The sequence below is a fragment of the Heterostelium album genome (genome assembly GCF_000004825.1).
Source record: "Heterostelium album PN500 unplaced genomic scaffold PPL_scaffold6, whole genome shotgun sequence".
In the NCBI taxonomy this organism is placed as follows: domain Eukaryota; phylum Evosea; class Eumycetozoa; order Acytosteliales; family Acytosteliaceae; genus Heterostelium; species Heterostelium album.
In genome coordinates this window covers 1,862,958-1,888,375 of record NW_008805068.1, presented here as the reverse complement: position 1 = coordinate 1,888,375, position 25,418 = coordinate 1,862,958, and the positions used below count along the sequence as shown (strand labels likewise).

The following is a 25,418-nucleotide window of genomic DNA, read 5'->3' as shown; positions in this document are numbered from 1 at the left end:
AAAATAAAATTAAAATAATATTAAAATATATATATATATATATCATTATTATTTACACTACTCAAAATTGATTGATTATAAATGAATAGTTTAACATTACAGCAGCAACCTTTGATCGATTTGAAAGATCATCAAGTGGAGTTGGTAGAAGAACCAGAGCAATCACCATCAGTACCATTACCATCGTCATTATCATCACCTGATTTAGAACAACAACAACAACAACAACAACAACAATTATCAGATGTAGTAGTTGTAGTTGGACAAGATGAAGTTGGTAGTAATAGTAGCAATACTAATAGACAAACAACAAGTTTTGTATCACCACCGACATCGCCACACGATAACTTTTTGAAACAACATAAAACACGTGATTGTAATATTATTGTAAAAGTGTTTGAGGCACGCGGACTTCCAGAGGCACGACTCAGAAAGAAGGAGCAAACCAAGAACAACAACAACAAGTCATTCAAGAGAGCGCAATCGCTTCTCACCGAAATTTCATCGCCAAATCTCATGACCTTTTCAGATACGACCGATCCCTACTGCATAGTACAACTAGAGAAACAAAAACATCGTACACGTACCATTCCAAAGAAATTAAATCCATTTTGGTGTGAAGAGTTCTCACTGTATGTATATAATTTATAAATTAAACTTGATTACTTGAAATCCAAAAAAAGGGATAAATAACTGATTGATTTCAACAACAACAACAACAATATCTAGCGAAGTACAAGATTCAAGTTCAGAGAAATTGGTGGTATCGATCATTGACGACAAGAAATACACAAACGATGAGTTTATAGGAAAGGTTATTATTCCAATCAATACACTGAAGGATCAAAAGGAAAGAGAACTATGGTTCCCACTACAACCACCTACATCATCAAAGAAAGTACCACAAATGCAAATACTCATTGATTTCAAACCTATTTCATTAGCAGATCCATCAATACCAGGTCATATTTCATGGAAAGGTAAGTCATTTCAACAAATTTGCGTGTGATTATTGAATAATATTAATTTTTTTTGTTAAATAACAGTTTTATATGGTAGAAATTTAATGCCATCAAGTTCGAATGGAGAAAAGAGTGGAGCTGAAATTGGTACTCCCTATATAAATTGGTCAGTTCGTTCAAAGAAAGGTGATATTATCATTGATGAGGACGGTGTTTCATGGTATACTGCGTTGAATACAGGTGTTTCAAGAGAGTTGACAGAGTCGATCGATTGTATCAATTTCATGTTGTGGCGTTACGAGCCAAAACCTCTGTTTACAGAGAATTCATTGTTGACTCAGAATTCGAGATCACGTTCTATCACGTCGTTGGATCATTTGATTTCAAAGTCACCAGAGAAGCTAAGATCACAGTCGAGTGTTGGCTCGCAGAGTCCACCAACGAGTGGCGGAAGTGGCAGTGCGGGTGGTGCCAGCGGAATGAACTCGCCGGCCTTCTCGGACACTTCCTCTACGTGTTCGTTGAGTTCAAGTGGCGGCGGTGGCAATCTCAGTCCTACCGAGGGCTGGGAGCCAGTTATTCTGGGCCAGGGAATTGTTATGGCGTCTCATATCGACACTGAGAAACCATCGGATATATGGCTGTGTCTGTATCCGCGTCAGACAGCAGAGAATCGATTGGGTGACGTGCGTCTAAAGCTGAAGTACTCTGAGGAGGTGGTGTTGCCGGTGGATTCATACACTCCACTATTGGAGTTGATACAGGATCCAAAGATGGTTGGTATTCAAATACTTGGCAATATTTCCAAGCAACGCGAAGCCATTGCCAACAATCTGATTCGTGTATTTGAAAAGACAAATAAATGCGTTGATCTGCTGAAGAGTCTGACCGACCAGGAAATAGACACCACCGACAATCCCGATATCATTTTCAGAGGCAATTCGCTTGCTACCAAATCACTGGATCTCTATATGAAGCTGGTTGGACTGCCCTATTTGCTCAATACGATTGGTCCACTCATCAAAAAGATTTACACATCGAAGAAATCGTGCGAGATCGATCCAACCAAGTTGGAAAAAGGCGAAGACGCCAAGAAGAATTCAAAGAATCTGTTGTCATGGGTCAAGAAGATGACACAGGCCATCTTTAGTTCCGTAGATCAGTGTCCCGGTCCTCTGCGAGAGGTGTTCCGAGCCATCCAGACCAAGGTACACCTTCGATATCCAGCCGACGAAGTCACCCGTTACACAGCGGTTTCTGGTTTCATATTTTTGCGATTTTTCTGTCCATCCATTTTGGCACCGAAGCTCTTTGAGCTGATGCCAGACCATCCGGGAATAAAGACAACACGTTCACTCATTCTCATTGCGAAAACACTTCAGAATCTGGCGAATCTTGTGGAGCTCGGCGAATACAAGGAGGATTTTATGCGTGATATGAACAAGTTTGTATTGGATAACATGGTCAACATGAGGGGTTTTATAGATTCATTGGCTCAGGTACCAGCGAATTGTCCGGCGGGTGAACTCCTCAATCCAATCTCTCTAGAAAAGGAACTGGCTTGTCTTCACCGTCAACTGATAAAGCAAAAGGACGACATGTGGCAAGAGGTAAACGAAAGAAATATCAAAGAACAAATCGAAACGATGAACCAACTTGAAATTATATTAGCAAAACTAGAAATGGAAGTTATTACAGCTTCTTCATTGTAACAAATTTAATAACAAAAACTTTTTTTTTTTTAAAAAAAGAAAAAAGAAAAAAACAATAATGTAAATATAAATAGTCAATAGTCAGAGTTTACTACATTTGACTAACAACCAAATCAATCAAACAACTGATCAACCAACCAACAAAATAATAATTATAAATTAACAAATAAAATAATAAAACAATTGTTTTTTTTTTTTTTCCAAAGTTGTTCGCATTTGATAATTGAAGCCACTTTTGAAACAAAAGGATCATAGAAATATTATTCATGTAGATTAAAATAGATGAATCCGTTAGTTATTTCAAATAATTCCAAAATATTCATCTAATAATTATACAATGAAAATGTTATTTTTTTATTATACCAATTGGTATTATAGTATTTATCCTTTAATTACAGCAATTGGTCTTAATTTAAATGATTTTTGTGAGATACCGGCGGTGTGGCAAGTTTCAATGACTTGAGTAACATCTTTGTAAGATTCTGGTGCTTCCTCCATAATCAATTTTGGAGATGCAATTCTAATACTGATTCCTTTGTCCCTCAGATTTGTCAATACGTCTTGATATGAAAGGTTATTACGTGACTTGTTTCTTGAGCATGAACGACCTGCACCATGACATGTCGAACCAAATGTTTCACGCATTCCAATGTCTGTACCGGTGAGTACATAACTGGAGGTACCCATAGTTCCACCGATCAATACCGGTTGTCCTGTGAATTGATAGTCTACTGGAATCAAAGGGTGGTGTGGTGGGAATGCACGTGTTGCACCCTTCCTGTGAACCAACAATTTCTTTGGTCTGCCATCAACAACGTGTTCCTCGAATTTCGCGATATTATGTGATACATCATAGATTACGTGCATGTCTAGATCGTCTGGCGACGAATTAAATGCTTTGGCAAAGGTTTGTCTCGCCAAAAACGTCATACTCTGTCTGTTAACCCAAGCGAAATTGGCAGCAGCAGCCATACCAGCCAGATAATCCTGTCCCTCCTGTGAATTGATATGTGCACATGCAAGTTGTTTATCGTTGATCTGAATCTTATCTCTTGCCATTGCTTTCTCCATGCCTGTGAGCGCGTCAGTAGCCACCTGATGTCCAAGTCCACGACTACCCGAATGAATCATAATACAAATTTGACCGATTTGGTCGACACCCATCTTCTTGGCGGCCGAAGGATTGAAAATCTCATCGACAACCTGTACCTCAAGATAATGGTTACCGGCACCGAGAGTTCCGAGTTGTGGAAGTCCACGCTTCTTTGCACGCTCCGTAACCTTCGATGGATCGGCATTCAACATTCTTCCGTACTCCTCGCAATGCTCCTTGTCTTCGACCCACGCGTATCCCTCACGCAACGACCAATCCAAACCGAGTTCCAATGCTGCATCCAGCGCCTTCGTACCCATCGGGATGACACCCTTCGATCCCACACCGACTGGAATGTGATCAAACAACGATTGGCACAACGTTTCTTTTATGGGATCGATATCTTTCTCTGTCAGATTGGTACGGAGCAAACGAACACCGCAATTAATATCGAAACCTACACCACCGGGTGAAACGATTGATTTCGGATTCTCTGTGTCAAAAGCAGCTACATTTCCAATGGAGAATCCATATCCACTGTGAATATCTGGCATACCAAGTGAGTGGCCAACGATTCCAGGCAAACTGGCTACATTGGCAATCTGTTTAACCGCTGGAAGAAATCCACCACTTCCATGTGTACAATGTTGTTCTAACTCTTCAAATATCAAATCTTTAATACTATCATTCACATAAATCATACCATCAACCTAATAATATAATTGAATGTTAATATGTTAATTATTTCATTGATTAACTGAGTGTTTACGCTAAATAACAATAAATTAACAACACACAATTTTGATTGTAGATATCAACTCATTACTACAAATCTATTTTTCATACATATAAAGTAATTTAATGAAAATATGATATTGTCAATCTTATCTACATAATAGTATTAAAAAGAAGAAGCAGTTTGTATATAATAAAAACAAAGTTTATTCAACCCCATGATACATAACAACCACCACTATCACTATTATTACTAAAATGAGTACTGAACAAACACACAAACATGATAATACACACTCTCTAACACACATTTCTAACTATACATCTAATTAAATCTTGACGAAAACACTATATTTGAATTGATCTGATGATTGATAACATAAATGATATAATATAACATACATTCATATCAGGTACAAAACCCTTTTTAATTCTATATCTAACTTTGTCAATACGCTCAATGAAACGTTTATCATCATCGAAACTTCTTGAAGCCATCTTTAGTTATCTATCTGAGTTGTTATTGTTGTTGTTGTTGTTGTTGTCTGTTACTCTGTGAAAGGTTATATTATAATATGTGCTGATCAAATAATCTTTTGACTCTTTTTAAAATAAATAAATAAAATTTAGGCGATTGATAGATATTGAATCTATTTATTTATGGATGACTGACTGATAGATATATTGATGCTATGCTGATGCTGCTGTTATTGCTATTGAAAAAACATTCATTCCCATTTATTTTTATTATTTTTTTTTGCAGAAAAAACCAAGATTATCTTAATTTTTTATCACACACATAAAAAATAAAGCTTAATTAATTATGCAATATTGGTGTGTGTGGTTAATTAACTGTTTGCTTTTTATATTATATGATTGTAGTAGCAGTAGAGATAAATGAATGATAGATATGTAAAAAGATAATTCTAATTAATAATCAAAAGTGGTATGGTGTTATGATTGTTTTATATTTATTTATTTGGTTATTGTTGTTGTTGTTCCTATATTATTGTTTTTACATTGATCTACAAGTTCAAAGTCCAAAACAAGGTTATTTTAGGTAGATCCAAAGAAAGATAATACTAGCATTGATAGATGAATCAGCATTAAACTATTTTGATATCAAAATATAGAGACACCGATAGAGCACCCACCCAATACAGTAATATAATCTTACATTGTTGTTTTTCTTTTTCAAAACCACACGTGTGTGCTCACCCCTTTTTTGGTTGGTAAATTTAATTGTCAATTGGTGGAAAAGGATTTATTAATTTTATTTTTGGTAGTAGTTTTTTTAAAAATTAAACAAATATGTTATTTTTTTTTTTTTGCACTGACATAAAGGTCAGTTTGTTTGTCAAAGCAGCTGCTTGGTGCGTGCTGAAAAAAAAAAAATGTATGGAAATTTTTATATAAAAATAATAATATTGTTGTGTAATCTAATGAAATGAAATGAATTCAGAATTCAATTTAATTCGATTGTATGAATTAATGAATCAATAAATTTATTTATTTATTGTTTTAAATAGCAATAAGAGTTTATATTGTTAAAAAAGTACTACTTTGCATAAATAACATCATCATATTAAAATCAAAACTTATCACTCCAATTATATTGATTTTTTTTTAATTAAAACCACCACTAAACACACACACACCTCTCTAAATTAATTTAATCAAGCTTTGTTTAATTCATTTAAATTAACTTGGTTTAGTTAATGTTTATTTTTTTATATTCTTTTTTCTAATTATCCTATCACTCTTTTTAAGATTTATCAAACTCTTTTGCATTTTGAACAATAATATTGTTTTTCCAAAATAACCAACAACAACAACAACTTTTCTAAATAAATAAATAAAAATTAAATTAATTTTCAGTAAAAAGTTAATAAAGTAAGAGTATAGAAAAAAGATAAATAATTAATTTCCAGCAACCCAACATACATAGAAATTTTATAATTTTAAAATCACTATAGTAATAATAACAGTTTAGAAATCTTTTTTTTTTCTTTCAATATTTATTTTAATCAATCTTTTTTGTGTCAGTTTTAATCTGATCATTTGTCAAAAGTTTAAAAAAGGTAAGCACCAAAAAGATTAAAAAAAATGGTCATCTGATGAATTTCAAAATTTTCTTTGATAATTTGTGGTACTTGCACTATATATGTGGGTACTATATTTCAAAGACCACTTTAGCTAAGGTGTTTTTAATAGATTGAGTGGTTTATTAAACACACACACACTCAATCACAATGTTGATTCAGATTTTGATCAATATAACCTTGACTAAATAGATTTTTGAAATAAAAAACAAAACAAAAACAAAAACAAAAACAAACAAACAAACAAACTTATTGTTAAACTCTTCCAAATTATAACTAACCAAACTACAAAAGTTAAACCAAAACAAAATAATAAATTTAGATAACTTTATTAAATTCAAATGTTTAGTCAATTCATAGATTATTTTTAATAAAGTTAAACTTTAAAACCAGATTACACACACTAATAATAAAAGTAGTAACAGTTACAGTTTTATGACACCAACTAAGTTGATGTTGAACAATGAAACCAACGATGCCTTATAAAAGAAATTATGGTTCTCAGACTACTTCACCTCAACAAACCAATCTATCGCCATTCTCTTCATTTCTCCCATCGAAACCAACACATGTAATCAATCTATTCAACTCACCTTCTGATATGACTGGATATCAATACTCAACGCAATGCCCAACCAAATCAATACAGCCCTCGAAATCATCAGAATTATACAACTCTATCAAATCAAGTTTCAAGATATTCTATAATTCCATCTACGATTACTTTCTTTCAAAGAATAATGGTAACTATTTAAAAATGGTTAAAACACTATCTTATTTTTTCTAATGAATTATTATTATTTTATTTCCAGTTTGTTATGAAACAGATGATTATTATCAATATGGAAGAATGCAACAAAATTCAATTTTAGATGACATTATTCATAACCCTAAGAATCAAGTCAGTCACGTTATTCATAATATTCATAATAAAAACAACAATGTAAATTATTTAAATCAACAGCAGCAACAACAACCACAACAACCACAGCCAATGAATAAACAACCACATCATAAAACATTTACGACCACTACAACTTTATCAAATTTAAACGCACACCCGACGACAAATATTTCAACGAATCATTTTAATATTATTGACCAAACGACAACCACTACGACAACCACTACGACTACAGTACAATCTTTATCAGCGGCAGCAGATTCATCACATTTCCTAAAGAGTGGAGCAATTCACTTACCATCACCTTGTTTCAAGTCCTATAGTATTCCGAAAGACACCAGGGTCGAACAACAGATTAGCAATCACCAGGAGAACGAAGAAAACTCTCGACTTAAATATAGCTTCAACTCGGTTTGCAGGTTTATTTTGGGAGAGAAACAAATTAAATCACAAGATCTCTACAAAGCAAAGCTGTGTATTGGATTTTGTTTCACTGTTGTCAGCTTTATTCCATCTTGGATTATATTCTTTTTACTTTCCGGACTGAAAGAACCGGCGATGATGGCAATACTATCTTTACCTATGACTGCATCATCTCTTTTCGTTCTGCGAAAGACTGGATCCACTCATTATCCAGGTCATATGCTTTGTTTTACTTTGTGTTTTGCGCTGACAATGAATTCCTATTATACAGGTGGGCATCAGTCAACGCTTCGTTTGCTAATGTCCACGCTTCCAATTGTATCGGCTTTGGTCATTGGTAGAAGAGCATCAGTTCAGTGGTCATTCGTTGTGCTTATCATTCTATTGTTGTTCTTCATTGCAAACCTCTTGGGATATGAATATGTAGATGGTATTCCAACGATAACCATTCGATCTCACATGAACTTCATTATTGATGTTACACTGGTGTTGATTACGATGTCTTTCACTCTGTGCTATCAATATTTTATTGATGAAGCACACCGCGAGACCAAGACAAAGAATCTTCAACTGACGGTTGCTAAAGATGCTGCGGTCGAGGCATACCAAGCCAGACAGGAATTCTTGGCAACAATGTCACATGAAATTCGTACTCCGCTCAATGGATTGATAGGAATGGCTACACTTTTAAGAGATTCTCTTTCACTACCACCCGAAGAGAAGCAAATGGCCAAGTCTGTCAAGTCCTGTGGTGATATCTTGTTGCGTTTGGTCAATGATATTCTAGATCTCAGTAAACTGGAAGCCAATCAGATGGTTGTCGAGAACATTGGATTCAGAGTGAAAGATATGGCTCATGAGATCTGTCAGGTCTTGGCAGCACAAGCCAAGGAGCACAACTTACGATTGCAATATGAAGTGGCGGACAATGTCCCTCCAGTTCTCTTTGGAGATACAGGTCGTATTCTCCAGGTACTGATGAATCTCACTGGTAATGCAATCAAATTCACACCGGAAGGAGTTGTTAAAATCATCATCGATCTGATAGAGGATGATGCAGAGAAGATCACTTTCAAGAGCGACGAATACAATGTTTGTTTCCGTGTGCAAGACACCGGAATAGGGGTTCCACCAGAGTCACACCAGAAAATCTTTGAAGCATTTGTACAGGCGGACCCATCTGACAGCAGAAAATATGGTGGAAGTGGACTTGGACTATATCTTTGTGCCAAGCTCGTCAAGTTGATGCGTGGTGAGATTGGAGTATACAATAATCAGCATGGAGGTTCGACTTTCTGGTTCATTCTACCTCTGAATGTTGGAAGTGAGATGGAGGAGCACGCCAATCCTATGGTGGCAGATTCATCAACAATCTATACCAACGGCGAAATTAAAGTATTGGTAGCGGAAGACAATGTTATCAACCAGCGTGTTGCTGTCAAATTCCTTGAGAAACTCGGAATCAAAGCAGATGTCGCTTCGAATGGAAATGAAGTACTGTCGAACCTAGAGAATCATCAATACGATTTGATATTCATGGACTTTCAAATGCCAATACTCGATGGTCTGCGGTGTTCCTATACCATCAGGCAAATGGAGACTGCCAAAATATGGCCAATGCGATTTCCAATTTTTATTTGTGGATTGACAGCCAATACCATGTCAACCGACAAGAAGCGTTGTTTCGATAATGGAATGAATTGGTTCATTTCCAAACCGTTCCAAATTGGTGAGCTTAGAACTGCCATTGAAATGGCAATCGAATTCAAAGAGAAATATAGACGAGAGATGAATCAACTGCAACGACAAAAGACAATGATAAATCAAATGTCTTTGAAATAAATAAAAGAACGGTTGTTGGCCAACGGTAGTGCTTGTTGTGTATAAAAGCAATGCAGGCAAAAACAAAAAACCAATAAAAATCATTGTATAAATAATTATTTATTTCCTCTATTTTCGAAAAAACTGGTTGGAATCAATAGAATTAAATACTGACGCCATCCAATAAAATATTGGTATGTTTTTGTTTGATTGTTTTGGTTGAAAGGCTGCCACCTTTAGTGAATTGGAATGTCAATTCTGCTGAGAGTCGAAGAAAACGAAGAGGTGGTTCTTTGCTTCTTTGGTGGTTGTAAGAAAGGATTGATTGGATTGCCAGAGGCATCGGTTGGAGTTGGTGCTAACATTCCAACGGTGTTGCTGAATGTTGGAAGTTGACGAATAGTGTAGAACTCGAGTTCACTCTCGTCTTCGGCAGTGAAATCGTCTTCGTCATCGTCATCGCTGAAATAATCACTCTCATCACATTCAATCTCTTCATAATCACTTTCATCGCTGTCACTGGTACAATAATTTCTGATGTCATTGACCAAGTCGAGCGATCTCTTCAACATGTTTGTTTTGTTGTTGTTGTTTGGTGATAGTAGTTGAGTGGTATCTTCTGGTGTTTGTACTGATACTATTGGTGTTGTAGTAGTTTGTTGTTGTTGTACTACTGGTGGTTGTTGGTTCACAAGTGGAACAACAGATGGTGTGGCGACGGTGGTTGTTGGTGCTGGTGTTGGAACAACAGTTGGTGTGGCGACGGTGGTTGTTGGTGCTGGTGTTGATACTGTGGGTTTTGTTTGAGCTAAAGTTTGTTGTGGTGCATTCTTAATTGCAATTTCGTTGTTGTTGATTGTCTTGATTTCGTTGTTATTATTGGTAATATTAATGTTATTACTGCTTTGACTCAGGTTTGTTAATTGTTTGTTAACGTTGGCAGATGGTTTTTGGAATTGAGTTGGTTTTTGTTGGTTGGTTGGTAATGGTTTGTTGGTGCTAAGAGTTGGTGTTGAGTTGGTTGGTAGTCGGATACTTTGGTTATTTATATTGATTTGATTTGGTTTGAAAAGTGGTGGAATTTGTTGTAATTGTGGTGGTTGTTGTTTCTCTTGTTGTGGTTGTTGTTGTTGTGGCTGTTGTTTCTCTTGTTGTAGTTGTTGTGGTTGTTGTTTCTCTGGTTGTGGTTGTGGAGCTGGTTGAGTATTCTTTTGTTGCATTCTCTTTTGAATTGCTTCCAATACGTGAATTGGTTGATATCCAGGCATTTTCTCTGGTTCAAAAGGTAATGGTTCATTTGTAAAGAATGGCGAGCGCAGAGCTTGTTCAGCTGTCCAACGTTTCTTTGGATTAAGAGTGAGCAATCCTTCGAGTAACTCAATGAAATCATCTGTAAAGCTGTTGTTTTGTTGAAAAATAGTGGTGGAATCAATTTGAAATAGAAACAATGTTTAGTAAAAAACAAATCGGGAATTGTGCACAATCACAGTGTTGATCAAATTCAAATTCATACTTTTTAAATACAGTTCTCAAGCGACTTGGGTAAACTTGGTTGATTGGTTGCAACCAACTGTAGTTTGGCAGTGAGGAAACACCAGGCCATACCGATTCAGTTGGAGTTCCACAGAGTTTACTGATGGCCTCAATCTGCTGTTGCTCGCTATTGCCTGGCAAGAAATTTCTGGAGGTAACCAATTCAATCAAAACACAACCGATGGACCACATGTCAACTTCGGGACCATAGTGGACGGCGCCTAGTAACAACTCTGGTGCACGATACCAAAGAGTGACAACCTGACTGGAGAACACCGATCTTTTCACATAGGAAGTAGCAGTACCAAGATCACCAATGAATAAAAATCCTTTGTTATTCACTAAAATATTGGCAGCTAAAAAAATTAAATAAAAAAAAAATTAGTTATTTTTTGGATTTCCATATTAATAATAAACTATTATTTACCTTTGATATCACGATGCATTACTCCACTCTTGTGAATCTCATTAATTCCTTGAAGCAATTGTTTGAAATAACACTTTACTTGGGGAATTGAGAAACGATGTTCACTTAGGAGTCCAGAGAGGTCATGTTCGAAATATGGAAATACAATATTATACTCGTGGGGCGTAGAAATGATGTCGATGATTGGAGTGATATGTGGAATATGCTTCAGTTGCATGAGCAAAGTGCACTCTTCCTTGGACGCACGATCACTATCCAATCCAGCTTTGAAATTCTTTAAAGCTACAATTTCATTTGTATCACGTTTAATTGCTTGATATACAGATCTATTTTGTTTTTAAAAATTAAAAAAAAAAACCAAATTTATTAATTACTATTATTATTTTAAAATAAATGATTTTAAAATAAAAAATCGTGCACACAAAGATCGGAAAATAATCATTTGATTATTTGAATGATTTTTTGTGAAAAAATAAAAAAACAAAAATTCCAAGTTGTCAAAAAAAAAAAAAAAGCGATTTTAATTTACAAAAAATTTTCAACGAGTTGAGTGTTTTTTGGTTTTTGTTTTTTAACGAGCGTTGATGTTGTTGGTGGTGAAACTGGAAGTTGATGGTGCTATGACGAGAGAAAGATAACAGATGGAAATGAATAGTGAATATAAACATTTTATACATACCCTGAAATACCTTCACCGATCTTCGCTAAAACATGATAGGATTCATTGATTGCTTTACTTAGGAACAAACTGTCACCACTAATATTATTTTTTGTACTTGATGATGGCATTATTATTATTTATTTTATGATTATTTGATTGATTTGATTGTATTGTTATTTTATTTTATGTTATTTGTTATATGGTTATTTTATTATTATAATAAAGTTGTTTTTTTTTTTTTTTTGAAAAAATACTTTAAAGTAATAATTGGTGAAAATGGAATTCAATCAAGTTGCTAAAACAACCTGAAGGTCGATACAAAACTACTGACTTAATTATAGAATTTTATAATTATTGATGATTATATTCGTTGTTTTTGTGATTGGTTTTGGTTGTGGGTGAATGAATGATGTTTGTCTATAACTAATAAAATAATCAAGAATAAATATTAAACTCTATAGCAGTAGATTTTAATAATTGTTAATGTTATTTGTTTTAGTTAGTTTAGTTAGGAGCTTTCTTTTTTTTTTTTTTTGTGGGTTTGTTGTTATTTAACTTTTTTTTTTTAAAAATATGAATGAAGATTGTTGGGGTGTCAGACACTGAGCTTTGTTTGTTCAATGTGTGAATGTGGGTGTGTGGGTAAGTTAAGATTTTATTTGATGTAGAGGTGATGGATGAAGTTGTTGTTGTTGATGATGTTGATGCTTTTTTGTTTATTTATTTTAAAATTCTATATCTCTCCTCGAAATGTTGACAATCTAATCTTTAACTCTAAATAAATATATTATATTATAAATATTATATAGATAAATAGGATTAAAAGTTGAGCGTGGATCGGTTTTTGTGTTGTTTTGAGAAAAGTGAGAAAGTGAGTAGTAGTAACTGATGATGAGCGGGTTTTGAGTTGTTATGATGCGACGTCAAAGTAGAAGCAGAGAACGAACTAAAAAGATTGGCAAACTCTGAAAGAAGGAAAGAGAAACCAAATTACTTTGTTTTTTGTTTTTTTTTCTAAAAAGATAGCTATATAATTATAAAAACGATCGATTTTAATATATATATAGATATCTAAATAATTATAGGTTTTTTTGTTTTATGATTTGTGTGTTTGTTTATAATTGTTTATTTGATTGTTTGTTTTTATAGGATATTTGTTTTTATTTTTTTATTTGTTGTAGAATATGTTTTCTCTTTCCTTTCTATATCTCTGCTTACTATGTGTTAACAAAAAAAAACAAACTACAAGAGAATCAAAGCCTCTTTTCATAGTGGTGACGCAAAAACCTTTTTTTTTTTTTATTTCATTTTATTTATTTTTTAATATTTTTTAGTTTTTTTTTTATGGAGAACGGGAATTTTTGATGATCAAAAATTTCGAACCTAAAAAACTAAAAATTGATTCGAGTGGTTGAGTCAAAAATACTCGAGATTTATCGATTTTTTCATAAAAATAAACAAGAAAAAATATAAAAAAAATTTTTTGTGTCTATCTTCGCCAAAAATAAAATAATAAAAATAAAATACATATAAAATAAATAAAAATAATATCCGGTACAGTACAAATAATATTAATAAAAAAAAAAAAAAACAGTAATCAAAAGAGTCTAAAAATATTGTTATAACTCTAGATTGAATTGTATTTCAATCATTGTGGCTCTTCATGAGTTCTCACCAACTTTGGTTAGTAGTCACATCCACTTTTTCGTTTTTAAATTACTTTGACTTTTCTTATTGAACTTTCTTATTGGATATCCTCATTATCCTGTACTATCCTTTACAATGCTACTATAATAATCTAGATTTTCGCTTCTCTTAAATAAATAATAGAAAAACAAATATTATTGTTTTCTTTATTTTAAATTATGGATATTTAGTAATAGTAGTATCTTCAAAAGAATATTAATAAATCTTCAAATGGATTTATGATTCATTGTCAATCTGTACATTTTTAAGGTGATTATCACACTCGTAGATCCTTTAGAATTTTAGAGAAGCACATCGAAACACTATACAAATAATGTTATTTTAAAGTAAAAATAAAATCATTGTAATAATCAAGTTATTAATCTTGATACTTTTTTGTTTAATATATTAATTTACACTTTAACCATTGTTTTTATTTTGTTTTTACAAAATAAATTTTACAAAATCTAATTATTTAAGATATTATTAGATCTTATTATATTTACAAAGATTCCTTGTGATAAGATCTTTTATTTATGTAGATAAAAGATGAGATAGAAATTTCAAATTTTATTCTCTTTATCATAGTTTAATAGTAATAATAATGACAGGCTATAAAATATTGTTTTTATTATTTGTATTTACAATTCATCTTTCATCTTCAAAAAAGATAGCGATTTCTTCTTCATCTAGCAACGATTTAATTACATGCACTATTAATACACAATTATCTCAGTGTGTTGTTGAAAATGCAACTTCTTTGTAATTATCAAAATGAATTATGAAATTTCTTCAAGACATTAAATACTAATATTCTTTCTTTTTATATCTAGATCATGTCCGAAAATTGTTTATTGTATTGAAAATTTTAATAGTTATTCCAAAGAATTTTCAAAATTTGAAATATTAATTCCAAGTGGCGATTACACCGATACTGCCTGTCCAAGTGTATTACCTTCGAATGCACTTCAAATAAGTGGAACTCTCTCATTCACTTCAATCAATAGTGTCACTTTTAATTGTTCTGTATGTAATTTTCAAAGAATATTATAGATATATCTATTAGAATATTAACAATCCATTTATAAAATTTTAGAATCAATTTATTAGTTTACAAATCGAAACTCCAATTGATTTGATATTCAATGGTATCACATTTATTTCATGTCAAACTCTTGGAAATGGAGGTTGTATTGAGATAGTAACAGAGAGATATGACACCAGTGTAATTCTGAACGATGTTCACTCCAAAGTGTGTAGCGCCAATGAAACCGGAGGATTTCTCTATTCAGAAGCAAACTACAATGAGATAAGAAACTCTGTATTGAATGGCGGATTTTCTACGGGAAGTGGTGGCTCCATCTATGCACTCAATGGAGTTGTCAATATTAGTAACTCTGACTTTAACTTCAACGAGGCCGGAGTCAATGGAGGTGTAGTAGATGCCAATAAGATCTATGTTTACAACTCATTGTTCTCCAATAACTATGCCTACCAAGATGGTGGAGCACTCCGTTCTAACCAGTTCCTATATGTCCAACATTCGATATTTGCAAATAATGATGCAGCTGACAACGGTGGTGCTATAGCAGTTATTGAGAAAAGCTACATCAGTAACACTATATTTAGCGGCAACAACGCGCAGATAGGTGGAGCAATCTTTAGTTTAAATCAAATAATCACTGAGAATTCACAGTTCCTAAACAACTCTGCATTGAATGGCGGTGCAATCTACAAGTACTCTTTGGACCGACCTAATAGCAGTGGTTTAATTGTCGTTGACTCTAGTTTCACTGGCAATCTGGCAGAGTTTGGAGGTGGTCTTGGATTTGGTGGTGCAATCAATGCTGGACTCGGTAGCATATATATAAGGAGCACTGAATTCAATAGTAACTCTGGTTACAATGGAGGTGCCATCTATGTCGCCAATGGAAACATTCCACAAGAGATAATCATAACAAACTCTAATTTCTACAACAACTTTGCCCATGGTGATGGTGGTGCAATCGTAAGTCATATCTACTTTAATGAAATGGTGTCACTATATATATAAAATTCATTACTTATACAATAACCTTCAAACTTTATTTAAAGAGTGTTGTCCAAAAGTATAATCAATCGGTATTTATCAACTTGAATCAATCATCATTTTGGTATAACAGTGCCAAGAATATTGCCGGAGGATTATTCTTTCAAACACCTCCAGATTCATTAAAAGGTGGACTTTTCATTGATTCAAAGAGTAGTATGTATGTATTGTATATTATAACAATTAATAGTTTGTGAGTATTTCACTTCTAACCTTTTAAATATAGGGAACAATCATATACATTCAATTACGAAGCAATCTACAGTTATAATATTGTGAATGTCACCAACCCAATTCCATCCTACTACTACACAATTTTCCAAGAGAATACAACCGATGTTGCAAAAGTACTCGGTGTCACTGGTGAATGTTACAATGGTATTGCTACAATAAATGAAAGAGGCCAGGTTCTATCATGCAAATGCAATATGGGTGGATCTGGACCGACTTGCAACTAAATAAACTGATTATTTATTGTCTAATTCATGAATATTTCATAAATAAATCAATTATTTGCATATATTAATATATATATATATTTGAGTTTAAATATTTTGTTTTATTATTTTTTTATTTTTGGTGGTGGAATGTCCCACAGCCAAGTGGTGGTTGACGCGAAGAGACTGATTTGGTTGGTTTTAATATGGATCTGGTTTTTGTTGTTGTTTTTTTGATTTTTTCTTTAGACTTTGATTGTGATGATGTTTTGTTTGTTTGAATTATTCCTCGAGGAATCTATATTCAAATGTGAATTCAGTTTTCTTTCTTTGACACCAACCGGTTTCGTAATCGAAATAGACATAGGTACCTTGCTCGTAGTCGTTTGTGATTTCCTTTGGCTCTTCGTGTCTGCGGAACCATGTTAGATACTTCTTGTGGTAACGCCAACCCTGCTTCTTGAGTTCGCGTGCCGCCAAGAACTGCTGATAGGTGCCCTGCTTGAAGTAAAAGATAAAAAAGAGTGGATCGATTTCAAACTTTTCAAAGATGGCAGGCTGGTCAAAGATCGGCAGTGGGATGGGTGGGTAGTAACTAGGAGTTTGTTTGGGGTTCTTGGGCAGGTACGGTTGTTGACGTTCGTAGTCCTTGTATTCGGGCACATACTTGAAGCTGGTTTCCATCATGACACGAGTGATCGAGAGATTCTCCTCGTAGTTTTGAGAGGAGTGCATTTTTGTGGCTGAAGGATCGGCCTGGCCGTGACCAACAAAACCAACACCGACACCACCGTTTGTCTCATTCTGGATTCTCGACATCGTAGCCGACGACAACTCTGCCAAAGTTCCTGGATACAAATTGGAGCTAGTATCAAATGTTTCATTATTCTTAATGTCATCGGCACTCTCACCTCCGATTCCGGGTGGCGATGGTGATGATCCATGTGGAGGAGAATTCGATTTCAATAAATTCATTTGTCCAAGTGAATCTTTAACTGATAGATAATAATATTAGTAATGTGTTATTAGATTTAGTAAATATCTGTTTGCTTACCACTATCTAAATCATCTTTAAGTTGATAAGGATATTGTTGTACAACACCTCTTGGGTTTCGCATGTTAAATTGTTGTTGTTGTTGTTGCTGTTGTTGTTGTTGTTGAGCGGCGGCGGCAGCTTGTTGTTGTGCTGCCATCTGTTGTTGTATATGGGCGGCAGCAGTGACTTGTTGCTGATGCATCTGCAATCGTTGGGCCATGGGCAGATTGCCTGGTAAATTAATATTAGGTTGTGGATATGGTTGTTGTGGATTTGGTTGTGGTTGTTGTGGTGGTGTTGACAATTGTGGATTTGGTTGTTGTTGTTGTGGTGGTGGTTGATGACCAACGGGTTTACTGTTGTTTCCGCTGGCGGTTCCTGCAGTGGACGACTCTGGAGTAGCTTTGATATTTGATTTAGTTACAGACGAGAATGTTGGTGAAGGTGTTGAATTTCTCGAGTTTTGTGGCTGAGTTGTGCTGGAAGAAGAAGAGGAGATAGTTTGTGTATTTGGATGGTTGTTGTTGTTCGAACTAATATTGACAGCGGGTGGCGACGAGATTCTCTCGATTTTGTTGGCGGGATTGTTGATGTTGGTGGACGATGATGAAGATGTCAGTGATGGCGATGGATTTGGTTGATTCTGGCTTGTTGGTTTGTTGGCGGTGGCAGTTGTCGATGCGGTGGCAGTCGGAGTGGACGCGCTGGGTGTTGGTAGTGGCGCGATCGTTGGTGACGACGATTGAGTTGCCGACGGCGTCACAATATTACTACCGCTACTGCTCTCGTCATCTCCACCATTTCCACTATCTCCATTCTCATTCTCATCGGAATCCGACGAAAGTCCAATATCATCGTCGTCGCTCTCGTCCATCGACAGATCCAGGTCGTCATCTCCCGAACTGGTAGTCGATATCTTCAAATTGAATCCACTATATATTTCTTCTGGTTCTTCATTGTTTTCATCCTGTTTGTAGTTTATTATATTAAATGATATGATAGTGTAGAGTTAGTTGGTTAATAATTGAATGAAACACGAAGCGAATGCCCCCGGATGCGGATATACTATTGAGAATAAAGAAAGAATAGAATGAACATATTGTATTATCTTACCTCATAGTTATCGATATAATATTCTACACTGTCTTTTATCTTTTCTATTTCCTCAGCGGGGATCTTGTCGTTTTCCATTGCACGTCTTAGTAGTTCGAGTGCACGCAGATGGTATCTGTGGTGTTCCAGATACTTTTGTATGGATTCCACTTTGGACGACTCTGTCTTTCTCTTTCTAACGGGTATGTTCTCTATATCGGTTTCGAAACTTTCGATCTGCGACTTTAGACTACTGATTGCTTTGCCTGCCCAATATCTAACCTGTATTTTCGCATCGTTATCCTTCGGTGTTTGTCCCAATCCTTCTTTAGAGTATGCTTTTGTCTTTGTTTCTTTTTCACACGCTTTAAATTGTTCCATTTTCTAATTGATTTGATTGATTAATTGATTAATTGATTGAATTTGAAAAGATTATTATTATATATTATAACCAATAAATATAAATTATAATTGTAATGAAATGAATCAGTATAATTATTATTATTATTCCATTCTTTTTTTTTTTTTTTGATGATTGATTGAAATTTACCTGTTCAACTAATTTCCTATATTCCAATAGCGATGATTTATTCTTTACTTCATTATTTGTTAACCAATTCTTTATTTGATCTCTATAACGCTGTAGTTTCTTTATTTCCTTTTTCAGATCACCTTCATATTTATCTTTTTGATTTGAACTTGTGGCAGCATACACCTTTTTCAGAATAGCATCGAATTCTACAACACCTTCTGCCACCTTCTTTAGTGTCTTGTCGATTTCACCTACAGTTTATAGTTATAAATGATATATTAATATATATATTAGCTAAATTCAATCATCTATCTATCTAATGTTGATTTCTTTCTATCTAACTAATAAACTAATTATCTAACAATCTACATCTAACTATAGAGTAATTGACCATTGAATTCTATATAAATATTATATTATAATTATAATATAAAAAAAAGGTGATTATGATCAATTATATATATATATTTATATAAATATTTATAATAAATTTGATTGTAATCTAGTTGCAAAGAAGAAGATCAACAAAAGTGCACTTGTTGTTTTGTAAGTACCTACCTTGAAGTTTCCTCACATTCATTTTGTGATTATTCTAACAATAAATCAAATAATTCACAGACAATTGATGTTTGAACTTTAATTTATTTAAATATTTGTTTTTTTTTTTTTTTTTTGTTAATTTTTTTTTTTTTTTTTTGAAAGTCATTCATATTGGGTGATGATCATTAAATTCATTACATTTATTAAATATAAAAATGAATTAAGTAATAAAAGATAGTAATCTTAATAGTTAAATTTTTTTAAACATTAAAGTATTTAAAAACTAAAAAAAAAAAACAAAACAAAACAAAATAAAATAAAATATAATATCAAAAAAGGAAATATCTTGTAATCAATCATTCATTAATATTTATTTGTAGAACAAAAGTTGTATCTGTATTATTATTATGATGGGGATATAAAAATCATGATAATAATTGTAAATAATTTTTAATAAATAAGTTTGTTTTTGAATTGATTCAAAAATAATGGTAAATGTCAAATTTCCAATGGAGATTTAATTCTAAATTTACTAATTAGTCTTAAATTGATGTCAATTTCAAAATGGAGAAGGAAGTAGACAAGTGGGAACTATACTTAATTGAAACGATTATTACACCATGGGTTCACGGTTCAAAATCGAAAAACAAAAAAAAGATAGGATTGATAATTTACAAATTGCCGTTTATTTTTACAAAATAGAATGAAACATAACATGCCATGATTGATTTTATCTTTATTAAAAACAAAATTAAATCAAATTAAAATATTTTTGTTTTTTTTTTTCTACACAAAATATTCGGAATAAATAAATTTGAATCAAGTTTATATAATTATTAATATTGTCCTAAAGAGTAATAGGAGTACCTTTTTACTTTGTTTCTTGTAGATTAATGTAATTTTATGCAGTTTGCCCAAAAAAGTAAATCAATGATTGAATTTTTTTTCAAGTGCCCGAAATTTCAAAATAAAACACATTGTTTTTTTTTGTTAAACACACTGAAATTGAACCATCTAATAAAGTTTTGTGTGGACATTGCAATCCAAAAGAAGAAATATAATGTCACATTTAGATATTTATCTTTGAAAAAAGCTATTAATCATAAATTAAGCATTCATTTTACAAGTTTTTTTTTTCAAATGGAATTCTATTTATAGTGAGGACCTCAACAACTTTAATTCCATTTATTAACTCTGTATTCAAATTCCAAATCAAACAAATAAAATAATCTTTTTGTATATTTAAATTATATATATATTATCATTAATAATATTAATAATTAATTATTATCATTTTTACCTAATAAATTTCAATTTCAATTTCAAATATTTGTACACATACATTTAAAAAAACTTTATAAAAGTAAGTAAATTTAGAATTTTGAAAGAAATAAATAACAAATTTGATAAATAATTGATAATAAAAATTATCAAAAGTAATTATTTTGTAGTTTTTCTATATGTTTTACAAAAAATACTCATAAAATGTACATGGAATTTTGATTTTTTTCTTTTTCAAATATTAAACTCCTCTATTCTTATTCCTCCCCAAAACACACGAATGTTTAATTTAAGTATCGCTCAAATACAATGAAATGAGATGAAAAAAATGAAATTAAACAACATTTTTGTTTTGTTATAGTAGTAGATTGCTAATAGTATTGGGTAGAGATGAAGAGTGAGTTTTTGTGGTGGTGAAATGTGTGTTTTTTTTCAGTGTATTGTTGGATTCAGTGTGGGGGAAATAGTTTAGTGTGTGTGTGTGTGTGTTGGTGATGTAGTTTTTCTATTTTGTAGATTGTATTATCATTCATATCATCATATAACAAAACCAGCATTAACAATGTTCGACTACCTACTCACTCCTCCACGTACCATCAATTTTATTCAGAAAGAATCAAAAACCAAAACTAATACATTTCATTACATTTTATTAATAATAATTGAATTCAATTTAAAATCATTTGCATCAAATATAAATTCATTTGGTTTGTAGTTGTTGTTGTTTTATTATTAGTTTGTATACACAATAGCGTAAAATAATAAAAACAATAATTTTACTATATTCATCTTGTCTTATTACTATTATTATTATTATTCATTTTTTATTTTATTTAAAAGAAATAAATATTATTTTTAATAAATAATCCAAATTTGGTAAGTTGTTGTTGTCATTAGTATTGGTTGTTGTTGTTATTGTTGTTGGATAGTTGCTTGGTTGTTTCTCAGTCAAATGATCAAAGTAAATGTACTAGCAACTACTACTACTACACTCAACCTCTAAATCTAATGTAAAACTTTGTGGTTTGACCGAAGTGGAGTGGACTACCTACAATATAATCTCTTTCCAAACCCATTCAATAACAAAAAATGTTTTTTTCTTTATTCAAAAAAATTGCAAACATATATACAACATCATCATTTCAAGTATTTGATTATTATTTTAATCGTCTAGAATTTAATCTATATTATTAAATTACATTAATTTGATAAATATTATTGTTTCTTGTATACTCTTCTTTTTTTTTTGTTTTGTTTAATAAAATTTTTAGTAGGATTTGATTTTCTTTCCATCCACAACAATATTTTTGTATAAATATCCATTTATTTAAATTTCATTATTTCAACAATCCAACCTAAATCCAGTAATTTCTAAATTTCGAAAAAATAACCATAAAACAATAATACGTACATTCAATTATCTTTCTTTTAAATATTAATATTAATTTTTAACATATATATATAAAGTCATGGAAATGGATAGCAAAAACAATACTCAGTTGATTAAAGATAGAATGAGAGAAGAAGCCAAGTTGTTGCAGAAGGAGTGGGATACCAATCCAAGATGGAAGGGTGTCCAACGTGATTACACTGCAGAGGAGGTCGTCCGTCTTCGTGGATCGTTCAGAGAGGAATACACCATTGCCCACAAGGGTGCCGAGAAGCTTTGGGAGATGTTGAACGATAAGAACAGCTTTGTTCCGGCATTGGGTTCGCTCACCGGTAACCAAGCCGTGCAGATGGTTCGCTCCGGACTAAAGTCAATCTATTTGAGTGGTTGGCAGACTGCCGCCGACAACAACACCTCCGGTCAGATGTATCCAGATCAGTCGTTGTACGCCGTAAACAGTGTTCCAGAGCTGGTCAGAAGAATCAACAATGCCCTGAGACGTCGTGATCAAATCGAATGGAGCGAAGGAAACTTGGAACACAGCTACTTGCCAACTCCAATCGTTGCCGATGCTGAAGCCGGTTTCGGTGGTCCTTTGAACGCCTTTGAGCTCATGAAGAGCATGATTGAAGCCGGTGCCTCTGGTGTCCACTGGGAGGACCAGCTCGCCTCTGAGAAGAAGTGCGGTCACATGGGTGGAAAAGTCTGTATTCCAACCAGCCAACACATTAGAACACTTACCGCCGCTCGTTTGGCTGCCGACGTCATGGGTACCCCAACCATTATCGTTGCCAGAACCGATTCGCTCGGTGCCAACCTCTTGACTACCGACATTGACTCAAGAGACAAGAAGCACCTGAATGGAAAGAGAACCATCGAGGGTTACTTTGAGGTGAACAAGGGTATCGAAGTTGCCATTGACCGTGCCCTCGCCTACGCCCCATACGCCGATCTACTCTGGATGGAAACTTCCACTCCAAACATTGAGCTCGCCAAGAAATTCGCTGAAGGAATCCACGCTAAATACCCAGGAAAGTTGCTCGCCTACAACTGCTCGCCATCGTTCCACTGGAAGCAACACTTGTCGTCGGAGCAGATCGCCACCTTCCAACAGGATCTCAGTAAGCTCGGTTACAAATTCCAATTTATTACACTCGCTGGTTTCCACGCTTTGAATCTCTCGATGTTCGAATTGGCACACGAATACGTATCAAAGGGTATGACTGCCTACGTCAAGCTCCAAGAGAAGGAGTTCTCACTGGAGAAGATGGGATACACTGCCACTCGTCACCAACGTGAAGTCGGTACCGGTTACTTTGACAACGTTTCACAGGTTATCTCTGGTGGTAAATCATCGACACTTGCACTGGTCGGTTCAACCGAGGAAGAACAATTCGACGAACACCACGTAGAATCTCACAAGAAAAAGAAAGTTGAACAACCATCCAACGGACATCACTCCACAACCGCACAAGTTTAAAGAAAAAAAAAAAATAAATCATAAACCAACCCAATATCATATGATAATAACAAAACATAATTAATATATAATATAGATAATAATCATATACCTACACCCTCCTTTACCTCTACTCTCTCTTCTTTTGTTTTATTAAATAATAAATTTATAAATAATAACTTATTGAAACAAAAAAAAAAAAGATCTGAAAAATCATATCGATATTTTTTGATTGTAAGGATATTAAAAGTAAAAAAAAAAAGAAAAGAAAAGATGTATAACTTTTCTTCTTCTTCTTTTAAGTTTATATGTTTTTGTTTTGTTTTGTTTTAAATTTTAAATAAAAATGATATGATTGGTTGATTGATTTGTTTGATTGATTGAAATATTTGTAAAGTGTAGTTGGTGATGATACTTTTTTCAATTATCCAACGGATAGAAAAACTCTCTCCACTTATCGTTACTACTCAAGTTTTACTTATTGTATTATTATATTGTTTGTTATGTTATGTTATATTATATTAAAAAGTTGAAATGATTTTGGAAAATGTACTATTATTATTATTATTATTTAACAACAAGTTGATTTCTTTTGATTATTTGACATATTTACACCTGATTGATCACCATTGACTTCATTGGGATATTTTCTATAAAAATTATCAGCGATCGATTGTAGTAGCTCTTGAACACCTTCTCCTGTTTTCGAAGATGTTTCAAAGATGGCCACTGCATTGAATTTCTCTGCTATAATATCGATTTCCTGTTGACTGATTGCTCGTTTCGTTCCGTCTCTAATTAAATCCACTTGATTATCGATTCCAATTGAAATTAGGAGAGATTAGTTACTATTTGTTTTTGATGATGATGAAAACACAACAGAAAAGAGATAAAACCTACATTTTGTTCCTACAATATAAATATCGATATTCGGTTCATTCTGAGTCAGTTCCTCTATCCAAAAATTAACTTTATCCAATGATGCAGAGTTTGTCAAATCATAACATAAAATGGCAGCCCTAGCTCTTCTATAATATGATCTATTTACCGCTTCATATCGTTCTATATTATTGATTCGAAATCAAATTTATATTTGGTTAGTTTCTACATTAAAGTAAAGTTTGAATTAAAACATCATACCAGTTCCAGCAGTATCCCAAATTCCTAATAAAACTTCTGTGTTATTTCCTACACTAACTTTTTTAGCTGAATAGGCACCACCTACAGTCTATTATTTTTCAAAAGATAAATCAATATTATTATTAAAAACATTAAGAAAAAAGATAATCTTTGAAATGACAATGAAATGAAGCAGTAGATAATTGTCTTAACTTACCATAACAGTATGTTCGAATTGATTTGAAATGAACCTATGTACTAAACAACTCTTTCCTACAGAACTAAGTCCCAATACTACAACTTTAACATCTTTCGACATGTTATATTTATTATATCTATCTATCTATCTATATATATTATATTTATTATTTGTGAAATTGATTT

The 25,418-nt window shown here is 33.0% G+C and overlaps 9 protein-coding genes across 9 annotated transcripts; 5 read left to right on the top strand and 4 right to left on the bottom strand.

Moving 5' to 3' along the window:
- Positions 1-81: 81 nt before the first annotated feature.
- ngap (C2 domain-containing protein) lies at positions 82-2,112 on the top strand (the record flags this gene model as incomplete). Its single annotated transcript, XM_020578152.1, has 4 exons — positions 82-632; positions 730-980; positions 1,047-1,804; positions 1,897-2,112. 4 exons carry the CDS (start codon positions 82-84, stop codon positions 2,110-2,112), a joined length of 1,776 nt encoding a protein of 591 aa, XP_020432600.1.
- Positions 2,113-2,389: 277 nt separating this feature from the next.
- On the top strand, positions 2,390-2,929 carry PPL_07314 (uncharacterized protein; the record flags this gene model as incomplete). Its single annotated transcript, XM_020578151.1, has 2 exons — positions 2,390-2,670; positions 2,881-2,929. The coding sequence occupies 2 exons, from the start codon at positions 2,390-2,392 to the stop codon at positions 2,927-2,929; spliced, it is 330 nt and encodes a 109-aa protein (XP_020432599.1).
- A 126-nt stretch (positions 2,930-3,055) lies between these two features.
- On the bottom strand, positions 3,056-5,000 carry PPL_07313 (UPF0027 family protein; the record flags this gene model as incomplete). Its single annotated transcript, XM_020578150.1, has 3 exons — positions 3,056-4,477; positions 4,812-4,850; positions 4,905-5,000. 3 exons carry the CDS (start codon positions 4,998-5,000, stop codon positions 3,056-3,058), a joined length of 1,557 nt encoding a protein of 518 aa, XP_020432598.1.
- Positions 5,001-7,067: 2,067 nt separating this feature from the next.
- dhkK (histidine kinase) lies at positions 7,068-9,773 on the top strand (the record flags this gene model as incomplete). The annotated part of the gene is made up of 2 exons (XM_020578149.1): positions 7,068-7,347; positions 7,417-9,773. The coding sequence occupies 2 exons, from the start codon at positions 7,068-7,070 to the stop codon at positions 9,771-9,773; spliced, it is 2,637 nt and encodes an 878-aa protein (XP_020432597.1).
- A 215-nt stretch (positions 9,774-9,988) lies between these two features.
- PPL_07311 (putative protein serine/threonine kinase) lies at positions 9,989-12,501 on the bottom strand (the record flags this gene model as incomplete). Its single annotated transcript, XM_020578148.1, has 4 exons — positions 9,989-11,150; positions 11,266-11,641; positions 11,713-12,038; positions 12,392-12,501. The coding sequence occupies 4 exons, from the start codon at positions 12,499-12,501 to the stop codon at positions 9,989-9,991; spliced, it is 1,974 nt and encodes a 657-aa protein (XP_020432596.1).
- Positions 12,502-14,663: 2,162 nt separating this feature from the next.
- On the top strand, positions 14,664-16,606 carry PPL_07310 (uncharacterized protein; the record flags this gene model as incomplete). Its single annotated transcript, XM_020578147.1, has 5 exons — positions 14,664-14,821; positions 14,893-15,085; positions 15,156-16,067; positions 16,154-16,308; positions 16,375-16,606. 5 exons carry the CDS (start codon positions 14,664-14,666, stop codon positions 16,604-16,606), a joined length of 1,650 nt encoding a protein of 549 aa, XP_020432595.1.
- Positions 16,607-16,867: 261 nt separating this feature from the next.
- Positions 16,868-21,887, bottom strand: PPL_07309 (NOT2/NOT3/NOT5 family protein; the record flags this gene model as incomplete). The annotated part of the gene is made up of 8 exons (XM_020578146.1): positions 16,868-17,180; positions 17,253-17,580; positions 17,640-18,588; positions 18,735-19,097; positions 19,264-19,496; positions 19,615-19,645; positions 20,461-20,519; positions 21,869-21,887. The coding sequence occupies 8 exons, from the start codon at positions 21,885-21,887 to the stop codon at positions 16,868-16,870; spliced, it is 2,295 nt and encodes a 764-aa protein (XP_020432594.1).
- A 648-nt stretch (positions 21,888-22,535) lies between these two features.
- On the top strand, positions 22,536-23,936 carry PPL_07308 (isocitrate lyase family protein; the record flags this gene model as incomplete). The annotated part of the gene is made up of 1 exon (XM_020578145.1): positions 22,536-23,936. The coding sequence occupies one exon, from the start codon at positions 22,536-22,538 to the stop codon at positions 23,934-23,936; it is 1,401 nt and encodes a 466-aa protein (XP_020432593.1).
- Positions 23,937-24,486: 550 nt separating this feature from the next.
- On the bottom strand, positions 24,487-25,353 carry PPL_07307 (uncharacterized protein; the record flags this gene model as incomplete). Its single annotated transcript, XM_020578144.1, has 3 exons — positions 24,487-24,662; positions 25,056-25,143; positions 25,252-25,353. 3 exons carry the CDS (start codon positions 25,351-25,353, stop codon positions 24,487-24,489), a joined length of 366 nt encoding a protein of 121 aa, XP_020432592.1.
- Between the last annotated feature and the right edge of the window lie 65 nt (positions 25,354-25,418).